This window comes from Musa acuminata, chromosome BXJ1-10 (assembly GCF_036884655.1).
Source record: "Musa acuminata AAA Group cultivar baxijiao chromosome BXJ1-10, Cavendish_Baxijiao_AAA, whole genome shotgun sequence".
Lineage (NCBI taxonomy): Eukaryota > Viridiplantae > Streptophyta > Magnoliopsida > Zingiberales > Musaceae > Musa > Musa acuminata.
The window spans coordinates 20,954,440-20,967,846 of NC_088336.1; the positions used below are offsets into that span (position 1 = coordinate 20,954,440).

The following is a 13,407-nucleotide window of genomic DNA, read 5'->3' on the forward strand; positions in this document are numbered from 1 at the left end:
CAGGATTGATATATTGTTTTTGGCACACAAAATCAAAATATTAAAATTTAGCCATATAAATAACTTGGATCAAGTTTTTAATTCAATTCTCTAAGTAACTTCTTCTTTTTATCCAATGAAAATATTAATTGGGAATCAAAGATGAAAAAGGAGAAGCAGATGATACTTTTCATTTTAGTTTATCCGTCCAGTTAAGTAATGGCATTTACAAGATTCCACATGAAAATAAACTAAATCAAACATGAAAACAAACAATACATTGATCTTAGACGGAAAAGGATGCAAATTGACATTTCTCGTGCTCGTATCAGTTGGTCATGATTGGTTGGTGATGAAGTTGAAGCCATAAATGGAGGATTAATCGATCCTTTTCAGTTGCACGGAGAAAAAAATAGGAAGGACGAGTCACCGTGTGCTATTAAACGTCGAACGCATGTTTCATGGTGTTTCCTCTATCTTACCTTTAAAGCCCTCGAGTTAAGACTTCGTTGATCAGTGAATTCATCCGGGCAGTGCATAGGAACAGTGAGTCGATCTTACTTGCTTGCTACAAGTGCAATCTAAGATTATTCTTCACCGGTAGAAGCTGACTCTATTTTGAGGAGACATATGACTATTGTTTTGATATGATTCTATTTTGTCATGTTTTGGCCACATATGTATCAAACAAAGTACAAAAGACCAAAATATTTATTATATCAAGATCTAAGAAAACTCCACTGTTTGCACAAGATAATTTCAAGATTTATAGCCTACGAGCACCATTTTGTACTTTAGACTTGGATATCAGTACTCATTCATCAATCTACAGTGACCACAAGCGGATGGGAATGTAGACTAGTTTCTGACGTCCTCAGTGATGCTGATGCAGAGATGAGGAAGATGTAGATCGCGGTACTTGCCACAATTATCTCTCCTCTGTTGCATGATGAAGGAAGAAGCATGTTCTTCTCCAAGTCCCTGATCCCCGGGAGGAAGTGCTGCTGTTAAAGATGCCACAAAGGATTCCACATGCTTTAATCCTTCTTCTGTGGAATTAGCTTCGCCTAACCGCTTAACAATTGCGCTTCCGACGATAACACCATCAGCTCCCCACAATGAAAGCTGAAGCAGCATTTTGCTGGTGTTAATCTCAGAAACAAGGCTTGACAAGAGCAGATCAATTGTGTTACTGACCTGTTTAACATGCTCTGGTTTTGATATGCCAAAGCCAACCGCAACAGGCTTTGCAGTTTTCTGTGAGAACATGGAACAAGATAAACAGGTTATCTGGCTTAGATTTGCAGAAGATTCTTCCTAGAAAGATCATGGAGTAGAAAATTAGGACATGTAAGAAACATAAGAGAGGATAGAGAAGGAGCTCACCTCTTTGATTTCCTTGAGAAGAAACTGGACTTGTCTATTCACAGTGTCTCTTGCACCAGTAACTCCAGCAGAACTTACCTGCGTGATCAGGGAGGAGCCAAATCATGTAATAAGATATTAGAATTATCCGGATTCTATATTTTGTTCAACTTGATTATTCTCTCTGAATCGAGTTACATTTTTCTGGATAATTGATTGAATATATAGAGAATCTGGATGGCAAGCATATATAAGAGATAAAGCATCAGAATGATTGATTCATTACCGACGACGAAATATCATATATTACATAAACACTTGCAAATAAGAATACTTACTAGGTATATGAATCCTTCTGAAGCATCAGAAATGGCCTTCATTTTCTTTTTTGTGGTAGTCGGTGTAGTGAGCAAAACCTTTGATCGTAAGAAGATATAAAGATCACAAAATCAGAATTTCACCAAAGGAGAAACTTAGTAATCTATTGTGGCTATAAAGACTACCATATGACTAAGTTGATCATAATTTATAAATCCTAAACATACAGAAGAATCAGGAAATGTGAAGAAAGAAGCTCATTGATTTCAATAACTCTGATGCCTATGTAATTTATACCTCAAAGAAACACTAAACTATGAAGTAGAGGGAACAAATCAGCCTACCATATCAATGTTTTTCTTGGCAGCTTCTCTCTTCAAATCAGCACTCTCTTCAAATGGAAGGTCTGGCACAATAATCCCTGCAGAGTACACATTTAACATTTTTCTTACCATATGACAAATATTGTTCTCTTCATACGGTCAAATGTCTAGCAAGAACATTTGGCTAACAACAAATCTATGTCCTCTTCATAGAAATATGAAGAAATATTATCTTCCAAGTGTAGAACAATCAAATTTCATATGTCAGGTATATTTTGAAGTTGGAGATAAGCGAAGCTTGAGCATCTGAACAAGTCATGCATTACCTTTGGCACCAGCATCTTCCAATGCAGACAAGAACCATTCACTTCTGCGGGCCAGTATTAGATTGTAATATGAGTATATTACAATCGGACAAGAGATTTGTGGAACTACCTGCATAAATTTGATCACACATTATATTCCTTTTGGAACTTCAAAAGTATGGGATGATCTCTGAAAGAGTTCAAGAAGATTGGCCCGAAAGCAACCCAACTGTAATGTGATATTACTGAGCATCCTCATGGTGACATTCTTGGAGATTGTGGGTTAACCATTTAATTACAATGTGTTATAAGGGACAACTGCCTACAAGCTTGTTTGCTGACTCCATTTGAACTTTATAATAACTTGTCAAAGTAATTCGAGGAACCAAGACCGAAACAAACTTTAGATTTTCCAAGTGCATATCTTTTTTTTCAAAAGCAAGAGAGATTCCTTTATTGAATGGAGGCTTAAGTACCGAAAGGATTACCTGTTAATATGCTGTTTTTTTAATAGGCATTTGAGATGTTCATAGATCAGAAGGTGCTAATGTTGAAACCAATGCAACTCTACTCTAACAATCAGTTGCCGAACCAATGATTTTTTCAAAGTTAAGATTGTCGTAAGATATATTATAGATAGAGCTAACAAAGCAACAGACCTATGCATTAGTAGTAGGATGCTGTCTCTAAGGATGTCTTACCTCCTTTAACATGGAGATGACTGCTTCCATGTTTGTCTTGCCAGCCAAGGCTCTTTTGTTTGATGCCTACAGAAGGGGAAAAAAAGGAACATGAATCTTATTAGATAGAAGCCTTGCTTCTTCTTTTTCTCTGTCTCTCTCTCTCTCTTAGGAAAAAAATCAGTGGCAAATATAGATTGACTGGTGATACAAGAAATAATCAGAAAAGAAAAAAATCAAGAACCTGTATCACAGGACCATCCAAAATAGGATTATTGTATGGCAACCCCAACTCGATTATATCAGCACCACAACAGTCCAGTAGCTTCAGGGCTTTTGCTGTTGTCGATAGATCAGGATCACCAGCAGTGATGTATGGTATAAATGCAACCTAAGCAGAGATAACATATCTTGTTAAAGATGATTAAGTAATCGACAACTGCTTTTTCTGTGATGTTCATAATTTCTTCGGCAAAAGGAGCAATGTTGTTGCTTATCCAGCAAAATAGCATTGATATGTGCACCCTTTTCTTGGGTTTGTGTTGCAGATCGTATCATCCTCCTATGCATGGACATAATAATGGTGGCATTACTTGGTGGCCTCATACAACTTGTATTCCCATACAGCTCTCAGAGAGGGTCAACTTCAGAACCCGCCATGAGGGCAATTAAATATAGAGGATGACGAAATACATATAGCCTCAAATAGTTCCATATCCTTATGGACAGAGATGTTGCCTTGTCCTATCTAGATTCACCTGCTTCATATGATGTCAATAGATACAACCTTTTAGATAACTATGTTTACTAAATATATTGCTCCATTCTCCTGCAGATTTCCCTTTTGGAGGGCAGTCCTACAGATTTCACCTTGCAATTCTTCCCTTTTGAAGCTAAATCATCTTAGTTAAGAGAAAATTGAAGGAAGAAACTTAAAAGAAAAAGATAGCAGGGGATGCGTAACCCGAAGGCAAGAAAGACAAGAGCTCACTCTTCCTTGTCTTCTTAAATCGGAGAAGGTTTCGGAGATTCCCAGCCCCTGAGCTCTCATCCTAAGCGAAGATTTTGGAGGGTGGTTCATCAGAATGGAGTGGAATCTGGGTTTTGCTGAAGAAACATGGAAGCAGCAGGAGTTGGGAGCCACAGCCGCGGTACCGGAAGCCATGACCTTTCAAGCGTCGGAACACAAGGCTCACCTGAACTCTCCCCAAGCAATCCATGGCGTTTTATAGGGCTTCGAAAGAGCTCGACCACCTCGAGATTCACATGCTCAAAGTGTCCCGAGGAAGAAGAAGAAGAAGATGGGTGGAAACTTCTGTATGCAAACTGCTGATCGAGTTGTCCGATATACGATGTGAAAAAGACAGACAATAAGAAGCACAACGTTTTACACCCACCGACGGATTTTGGCATGCGGTGACTGTTCTTTTGTTGGATGTACGGACGCTCAAAGCCAAGTTTGCTCGATATTATTTGTATGAATAATATAGATTCCGATACATGATGGTGATGTATGATATCTATTTATAAAATATTAAGAATTTAAAATTTTATTTGATATATTTGAGAGTGTCAATTAATTTATTGATAAAAATTTTATATTAGAATCCTATTTTGGCCACTTATATTTACGATATAGATTCAGATGAATGTGTAGAGATGTGGGGACCATTTGTAATTTGCAATGTGAAACGTGTGTTTTTACCTTTTTTTTGGTTATGTTCCCGGCAATGTGACACTGTCACAATCCATGAGCTTCTAGAAGATGATGATGCATCTGTCCCTGCGAATCCATAAGTATCATGTGATTTGCAAGGAATGATGGTGTATCTTTTATAAGGTTATATCGAGAGATGGGGCGGTCCGAATCGAAATCATATGGGGTTAAAACTAAATTCGAACCGAGTTAAAATCGGAACCGAAATAGTGTGATAGTTTATCCGTTTCAAATCGAACCAATGGTTCAAATATTTTAAAAATAAATATTTTGATTGATTTGTTTATTTTTGTTTTGATTTTTATAGTGATTATTGATAAATATACTATTAGATTAGATGACAATCACATGTTATTGGATTGACTTACCATGTAACCAAAAAAAAAAAAAAAAAACAAGATAACGAATAATTGTTCGATGTATCAATTGAACGAACTATCACGGACATATTTTTTAACAAGATGTTTGATGTAATTTTTATGTATGTACGTGTATTTTGATATGTTCATGCTTTGTACAGCATGTAGAGGGACGGTCAAAGGCTTAACAGCCCCATTTTAGTTAGGTTTGGTGGCCGTTTTAGGCTTGTAAATAAAGGTTATGTCATCTGGACACTTGTGAGAGATATTCGGTTTGTAATGGACCATTTTAACCCTTTGTTATGCAACTGTTTAGAGCTTGTAAAGTTTGTTTATAATTTGTATTTGCTATGAAGTGTTTTCTGAAATGTTTGCTTATGGATCCCGAGTAAGATGTTTTTTCTAACCCGTTTCTCTTTTGTATGTCCTGAGGGATCATGGTAGGTTTCGGGGAAGCTGACCTTTGCGGATGGACACACAATGGTGCTACACGACTTAGGCAAATCCAACTAAGTTCGTGATAAATGATATCTGAGCAGGACAAGCACTCATAGAAATACTTAGTATGCAAACGTGGGGGACCTAGTAGGGTTGCGTTGAAGGCAGCCAGCACGTGCAACTGTTTGGGGGGGAAAACGAGCATGGAGATGTATGGAAAAAAAAGTCGCTCAGAGGAGCGGGCATTTGAGATTGACATTCAGAGAAATGACCAACCCTTCGCGCAAGAGGCACCATGAGAACAAGAAAACTAGGAAGAATGTATAATGCACAAAGGTTGAGATGGCTAAATTTGAGCTATGACTCAACATTGGCAACTATACTTGATGGTACTTAAGGCAAACGAGGCGCTTGGTAAAAGATGAGACCATGTAAGATGGAATAGGTTGTTCAGCGATCGAAGGAGTTATGCAAAGCTCATAGAGGTGAGGGAATTACTAACTCAAAGATTTTGGTACTCATGTAAAGACTTATATATGAACGATGGAGTGTTCATGGCCATCCCAGGGTGATCGAATCTCGGCGCCATGGAGCATTGAAAATTGCTCTTCAGCATGAGAATGAAACGTCCATATAAGGCTGAAGTGTGTAGTGAGTTCAATATGTTGCTAGGCCTTGAGGGGTGTAGTGGGGGCTGTATTGACATGGAGTCACAATCTAGCAAGTACGTTTGCAGGAGGTAGAACAATGCACAGTTTGTTCAGCAAAGCAGAGTAGTCCAAGGGGAAGGTGGTCTTCAAAACATTCAAAAAGAAGGAAAAGAAGAGAAAAGTTGCTTCAATATGACATATATCTAGAAGGGATAAGTCTTAGCTCTCCAAAGGGAGAACCATGTGCAACGAATTGCACATGTTGAGGAGTATTTTAAACAACTTCGTAAAGCTCAACGGACCGAGCGAGTGGCGAGGAGTCGTTGCATGATCTCGTTTGAGATAATACATTGCGAGATCAAGTGGGTGAGCTACCCAAGGTAACACAAATAAAGGCACACTTGGAGTCGATATAGAGATCGGACTCAATGGGGGGTTGACCCGTGGAATGGTGGGCGCGAGGGCCACCATCAACTCAATGCAAAATAAGGAGCATAGCAACTCGGGTGTAACTTAGCGAAGTACCCAAGCTACATAAAGTGAGCCAACATAGAAGATGTAATATGGAGTGAAGGCACAAAACTTTCCTTGGACAGAGGTCATGGACATGAACTCTTACAGAGGCAAGAGCGGGATCATATCGTTCCATGGGTCCCTCGTTCTGATGGAGCGGGCTCATTCTGCATGGTGCCAAAGATGAAGGGAGCTTCGAGGCACATGCACCTTACCTCAAAGAAGCATTTGACGGAGGAATTGAGGTGACTCAACTTACGGAGGCGAAGTTGGGTTCAGAAGACCTTGGCACAAGGCAAGAGGACGTCGAGGCAGGTAATCTTGAAGAATATACCACAATGTTGCCATTTAAGTTGCCATAAAGAGAATGATGCACTTTAAAGATTGTGCTGGTAGGGGCAGAGGCCTAGGATCCAGATAATGGTGCACCAATTTCAATGAAATTGATGGACTTCGGGAGCTACTAAACGATGGACTGTCCTAGAGTGGTGCTTCGTCTAGGTGTGACTTGAGAGCGGGTGGACAAAGGTCGATTGCCAAAGGAGCGAGCACAATTGAAAGTGGAATAGGCCTTGCGATGTATTGGCAGAGGCCACATATGGAGGGATCACTATTCGAGCTCAAGCCATGAGGATCAGAATGCAATAGAGATGTCACCAAGAGGCGACATGGTGCAGCGGATCGTGATAGAATAGTTTGTGGCAATGCGATACATATGAATATAGTCTTGTGAGGTACTATATCATATGGAGGTATGATCGGGAGCTACTAGGAGCTTCACTTTGGTGAACAACATGATGACAAGAAAGGCTATAGATTCAAGGAGTGAAAGCCATGGTACTGCAGAACCAGGTCTTCCGTACGTGCATCGAATTTTACATTGGATGAAAGCCTTGGTCATCAGCATATGGGGGTTGTATACCACTGAGGGAAAAGTTCGAATGTAAGTACCGGTGAGTCCCATGGGAGGGACTTGATCATATAGAGGTATGATCAAAGCAGCTAGAGAGTTGGACTGCTCCAAAGCCTATATTCACTTAAGAGAGCCCGACAAATCGGATGACAAAGTCGAGTAAGTGAACGTTGCTACTAACGAAGCTAAGGAGAACAGAATTGGTGCGAACCCTGGAACGTGATGGCAGAGGCCATGCATGGGAGTTACAATCTGTCTTTCCATCGACCAAGTGGAACTACTTGGAGAACGCAGATGTGTTGAAGCAGGGGGTCAAAAGGGGTGAGGAAGTGATGATGAGTCCATAGGGACTTATCTATCCAAAATAAAGCATCGGTTAGAATGGAGGTGGACTCGAAAAAGTGCCATAGAGGTAGATATACTAATCGTGAAGAAAAAAAATGCAGATGCGAGGTGACAGATAGTAGGGCCATGGGCTTGGCAGCACTATGGTACCGTAGAGGCGAGACTTCCGCGAAGTCATCAATCCCTTGCTCTCATGACGGGAGAGCGCTTGGTCGTGAAAGGGGTTGAGGAGGTGGAGCATGCAGAGGTAAACTCCAAGTACCAAGAAAAGGTTGAAGGACAGAGACCAAGGAACTTCGTAAGATCGGTGTTAACGAGCTTTTCATCAAGATAGTCGAAAGTGAAAGACTTTGGGTCATGCAAGAGTGCACGACCAAGAAACAAAGTAGGCAATACACGGTGTTGTACCTTTGCTACTCAGTGGAGTAGGCGGCAGAGTTGATGGAGAAGACTGTACAATCTCAAAGGTGACCAAAACTATTAGAGACTTACTCCAAGTTGGGGTGAAAACTTCCTGCATTTCAGAAGTTCGATGGCATTGAGAATGTGAATCACAGTGGCTAACTTAACGCAAGGAGTGCAAACACTTCAAGTGCTTCAGAAGTGTGAGCAAAGAGCAGGCGAAGGCCAATAACCAGCTCGATGCATGGAGTATAACCCTCGAGGAGGCAGGCGAAGTCAAGTAACCTTTGCCTTCTCAACTCATAAGAGAATGGGCGAAACCGAGTACCCCAATTCTCTTATCTATCCAACAAAGGAGCTCTGCACAGGTTCAAAGAACTTTCGAAGATAATGAAAGATAATAGTTATCAAATTCTCACCAATGGTGATCAGTGCAACTGAGAGCAGATTATCCGTTTCATTTCTCAACAGAATGTCAATCGAAAGCGGAAGTGATACGAATATACTTGGAAGTGACAACTAAGTAAAAGAATGAGCAAATTTTATGGAGGAAGGACCCAAAACTTCAAACAGTTTGTGAGGCGATGCTCATTAAAGCTTCAATAAGCATTTACTCAGTTCAAGAAACATGAGGCATTTGAAAGACTAGCACAAAGTAAGGATGGTCTTTTCCTTCATCTGAAGGATCCGCAAGAACCAATCGGGATCAACACAACTCAACCAACCCCACACTAGAGTCAGAATCATTAGTGAGTTGAAGCAGTATGGTAGATCAAAAGTTCGACAACTCAACAATAGTAGCGGAGAGCAACTGAGAGCCAAGAGGCACATTGCAGTTGGAGCAGAAGATTGAAGACTCAGCAAAGGCGAAGAGTTGCAGTGTCGGTAAAGGCTTCGACGAGGACGTCGAAGGAATAAGTGGGGGAGAATGTCATGGACACACTTCTAAACAGGATGTTTGATGTAATACTTATGTATGTCCATGTGGTATGTTCATGCTTTGCACAGCATGTAGAGGGATGGTCGAATGCTTAACAACCCTATTTTAATTAGGTTTAATGGTCGTTTTAGGCTTATAAATAAAGGTTGTATCATATAGACACTTGTGAGATATATTCGGTCTGTAGTGGACCATTTTGACATTTTGTTGTGCAACCGTTCAGGGCTTGTAAAGTCTATTTATAATTCACAATGGCTATAAAGTGTTTTTTGAAATGTTTGCTTGTGGATCTCGAGTGATGTGCGTTCTTTAACCCGTTTTCTCTTTTATAGGTCTTAAGGGACCATATGAGGTTTCGGGAAGGCTGACATTTACGGACAGACATGCAAGGGTGCCGCACGACTTTAGCAAAACCAACTAAATCCGTGACAGAACGATCAAGACATCCAATTTCATATATCATTAGACTCATCACATGTATTAAAACCCATCAAATGACATTAAGATCAAAACTTAGAAATAAAATTATAATTTTTGATATTTTTAATTAAAAATTAAAAGTAAAAAAAACCAAATCAAAATTGGAGCCAAATCGCTACTTCGGAACTAAAAACTGATTATTTGATTCCAAAAATTGGACTCCCGAATCACCAATTTCAAAATCGGGGTCTAATAATATATTATCTTTAAATCAAAATATTAAAATTTAGCCATATAAATAACTTGGATCAAGTGTTTAATTCAATTCTTTTTATCCAATGAAAATATTGATGGAGAATCAAAGAGGTAAAGGGGAAGCAGATGATACTTTCTCATTTTAATTTTTCCGTCCAGTAAAGTAATAGCATTTACAAGATTCTACATAATAAAAAATAATAAACTAAATCAAATATGAAAACAAACAATACATTGATCTTATTAGACGGATAAGGATGAGCACATTGACTTTTCAGGTGCTTGTGTCAGTGGACCAAGCTATAAAAGATAACGACTGTTTGGTCATGAAGTTGAAGTCATAAATGGAGGATTAATCAATTCTTTTCAGTTGGATGGAAAAAAAAAAAGGAAGGGAAAGAGTCACTGTATGCAACCCAACAAATGCTTTTAATCGTCGAACACATGTTTCATGGTGTTTCCTCTATCTTACCTCTGAAACCCTTACGTTGAAAAGTGAATTCATCAGCACAGTGCACAGATAGGAACAGTTTGTTGATCTTACTTGCTGGCTATAAGTGCAATCTAAGATTATTCTTCTTCAGTATAAGCGTACACAATTTTCTCTCGGCTATAATAAGAGTTTCGAGATTTTGAAGGAACTCCTTTCTTTGTGAAAATAAGATCATTCTAAATTGTTGAGGAAGAGGATGAGAAAGAAAAGACCATTCCTTGTTTTCTCTCTGAACTTTCAGCACGTGAAGAACAACAAGAGAGCATGAAAAACATGCAAGTGATTAGCTTCCGATTGAGGAGGAAGAAAGAAAAAAAAGGAGACGACAGTGACTTGTTGCGACAAAGCCGTTTAGCCTCATGAACTGTTTCATAGTGATCCTATTCGATTGATTCTTTATTATTATACATCTTTTCATTATGATTCTTTATTTTGTGATACAAGTGACAGATATATTTCTATTATGTCTTTTTCCTGACGTAAGAAACAAGAAAACTAAACAAAGTCTATTTCCCAACACAGTGATCTTATTCTATTCAGGTGATCTTTCATTTTCATACATCTTTTTATATCTTTTTCTTGATATAAGAGATAAGAAAACCAAAAGTATATTTCCCTGTTTACTAGTTGATTTGAACATTGAGTCTAAATCTAATTTACTAAATAAGAGACAAGATAACTAAATAAGAGCTCTAATTTCCAACATAAAAACTTGGATCTTTTCGAAATCTCCACTGCAGAAAAGAAATGAAGAAGGCTCAAAACTGGTTCTTAACTTGGTTGCTTAGAAAATAGTCATGATTAACTCATCATCTTCTGTATAAAATAGTAAGCAATATGGATTCAGATCGCTGGTGTATTATTAGGTTTAATTGCGACCTAATCCAAAACACTTTATGGTTGGTGTTTGATTTTGTTAATTAATCACAATCATCAACATTACAATTCTAAAGGGCATATACGATCTTCAATAATAAAATTTTAACGTTTCCTCGAGGAGAAAAACGTGTGCTTATGATTGTCACTTTAACAAATGAGAGATTTATATGACTTTAAAGACCAAATGAGAGATGTATAAAAAGAATCCACACAAGAATCGATGTGTATAGAATTTGCATAGGCTGACGAGAAGTGTTATGATTAAAAATATTATCTTTTATTTTTAAATAAATTAATTAGATAGAGTCTTGGAAATAAAGATCTCTTAGTTTAACATGCTAATGAAGATAAATTTCTTAGTAACATAAAAGAATTAAATATAGATGTAGTACATATTAATAAAAGGATCAAAGATTTATATATTTTATTAATATTTAATTCTTACATTGATAAGATGAATACAAATGATGGTTTATCAATCTAAAATGTTAGACTTGATCATATAAATATTTTCAAATTAAAAATTATAATTAAAAAAGTATATTTAATAATCTTCCTAATCTTACTACTTTTAGTAGTAATGAAGTCTATGAAGATTGTTAGTATGAGAAAACAGTATAACAAAACAAATAAGCAATATTTTAATAGATCACTTCTAGGAGGTAAATTTTCCTTAAGACTTATTCATAATAATCTAATAGGCTTATTCAAACTCGATCTTATTTAGGTTCTCATTATATATTTTACTTTATTGATGATGTTACAAGATTCACTTGTATTTATTTTGTGAAGAAAAAAAATCAAAAGTTTCATTTTTAAATTTTAGTAGTTCAAGTTAATAGTTAAAGTAGTCTTGAAAGAAAAGTTAAAAGATTATAGACAATGATAAGGAGTTCACTTTTGGTAGATTTTTTTTCTTTTGTGATGAGAATGATGTCAAAAGAAAACTTACATATGTAAATACACAACAACAAATTAGTATGGCATAACAAAAAAATTTGACATCTTGTGGGGATTTGTAAGTGTTGATTTGTACAAAAAATTTATCAAGAACCTTACGAGTAGAAGGTATGATATGTGTAACTTATGTTATTAATCGAGCTTTAATTAGTTCAATCAATTTAAAGTCTCCATATCAGTTCATGTGAGAAATAATTAAATATTTCAAACTATTTGATTCATACTATATTAATATACTAGATTCAAAGAGAAGCAAGTATGCTGTTAAAGTCAAGAAATATATTTTTATTGGCCTTGATAGAAGGAAAAAAAGGTTAAAAATATATAGATCCATATATACATAGTTATTTGATATCTTGAGATATTCTTATTATTCTCCATAAGTAGTTTATTTTAAAAATATCAATTACAACATTAAAAATGATATATGTTCAAAACTTGCGGTTGAGATTTTTTTTTTATCTAGTGCTCCCATTGTTATCAAAATAAAATGTGTTGTAAATCATATCATTCTCCCATACATGGACATAATAACGATGGCATTACTTAACTTATATTCCTATATGAGGGTCAACTTCAGCAGAGGATAATTAAATATTTTTATAATTGGATAAGATATATATAATATAACTAATTGGATTTTGATATTAGCCAATAAAAAAGAAGTCCATATTATAGTATAATTTCTGAGGAAATGCTACGAGAAACTCTCATAATAATTATTCTAAACCCTCTGCTCTCGCCTATAAATAGACAGGATCTTTAAGAGCTAAACAACGAATCTCACAGAGGACGAAGAGATTATAGTTTCTGTCTCAACCTCCCTAAACCATTAATCTAAAGACTGTGCTCGGATCACAGAGATCCTTTTCAGATCATATCAAAATGTATACATTATAAAAATCGATCTAATGTTATTTGATTTCAATCCTAACATAAAAGTTTTTTTCGTATTATATATAACATATTATGTTAATAGATACAACCTTTCAGATAATGGATTATTTCTATTTTTACTAAATATATTGTTCCATTCTCCTACGGATTTCCCTTTTGGAGGGTAATTCTTCAATTGATAAAAGATTAGATCAGGTCAGGTTGTCTAAGCACACATCCAGCTCAAAATGAAATAATATTCATAATATTTTTACTG

The 13,407-nt window shown here is 36.8% G+C and overlaps 1 protein-coding gene across 3 annotated transcripts; it reads right to left on the bottom strand.

Annotated features, from left to right (window-relative positions):
• Nucleotides 1-672: 672 nt before the first annotated feature.
• LOC135595443 (tryptophan synthase alpha chain-like) lies at nt 673-4,290 on the bottom strand. 3 transcript variants are annotated; one of them, XM_065086348.1, is made up of 9 exons: nt 4,167-4,290; nt 3,215-3,361; nt 2,992-3,057; nt 2,312-2,420; nt 2,007-2,083; nt 1,683-1,760; nt 1,366-1,443; nt 1,177-1,296; nt 673-1,104 (listed from the first exon to the last, which is right to left on the bottom strand). In XM_065086348.1, exons 1-9 carry the CDS (start codon nt 4,188-4,190, stop codon nt 838-840), a joined length of 966 nt encoding a protein of 321 aa, XP_064942420.1. In that variant the 5' UTR covers nt 4,191-4,290; the 3' UTR covers nt 673-837. The 3 variants fall into 3 exon arrangements, with proteins under 3 accessions (XP_064942420.1, XP_064942419.1, XP_064942418.1); XM_065086347.1 differs by lacking the exon at nt 4,167-4,290 and adding an exon at nt 3,962-4,158 and having other exon boundaries at nt 1,177-1,236; XM_065086346.1 differs by lacking the exon at nt 4,167-4,290 and adding an exon at nt 3,962-4,158.
• Between the last annotated feature and the right edge of the window lie 9,117 nt (nt 4,291-13,407).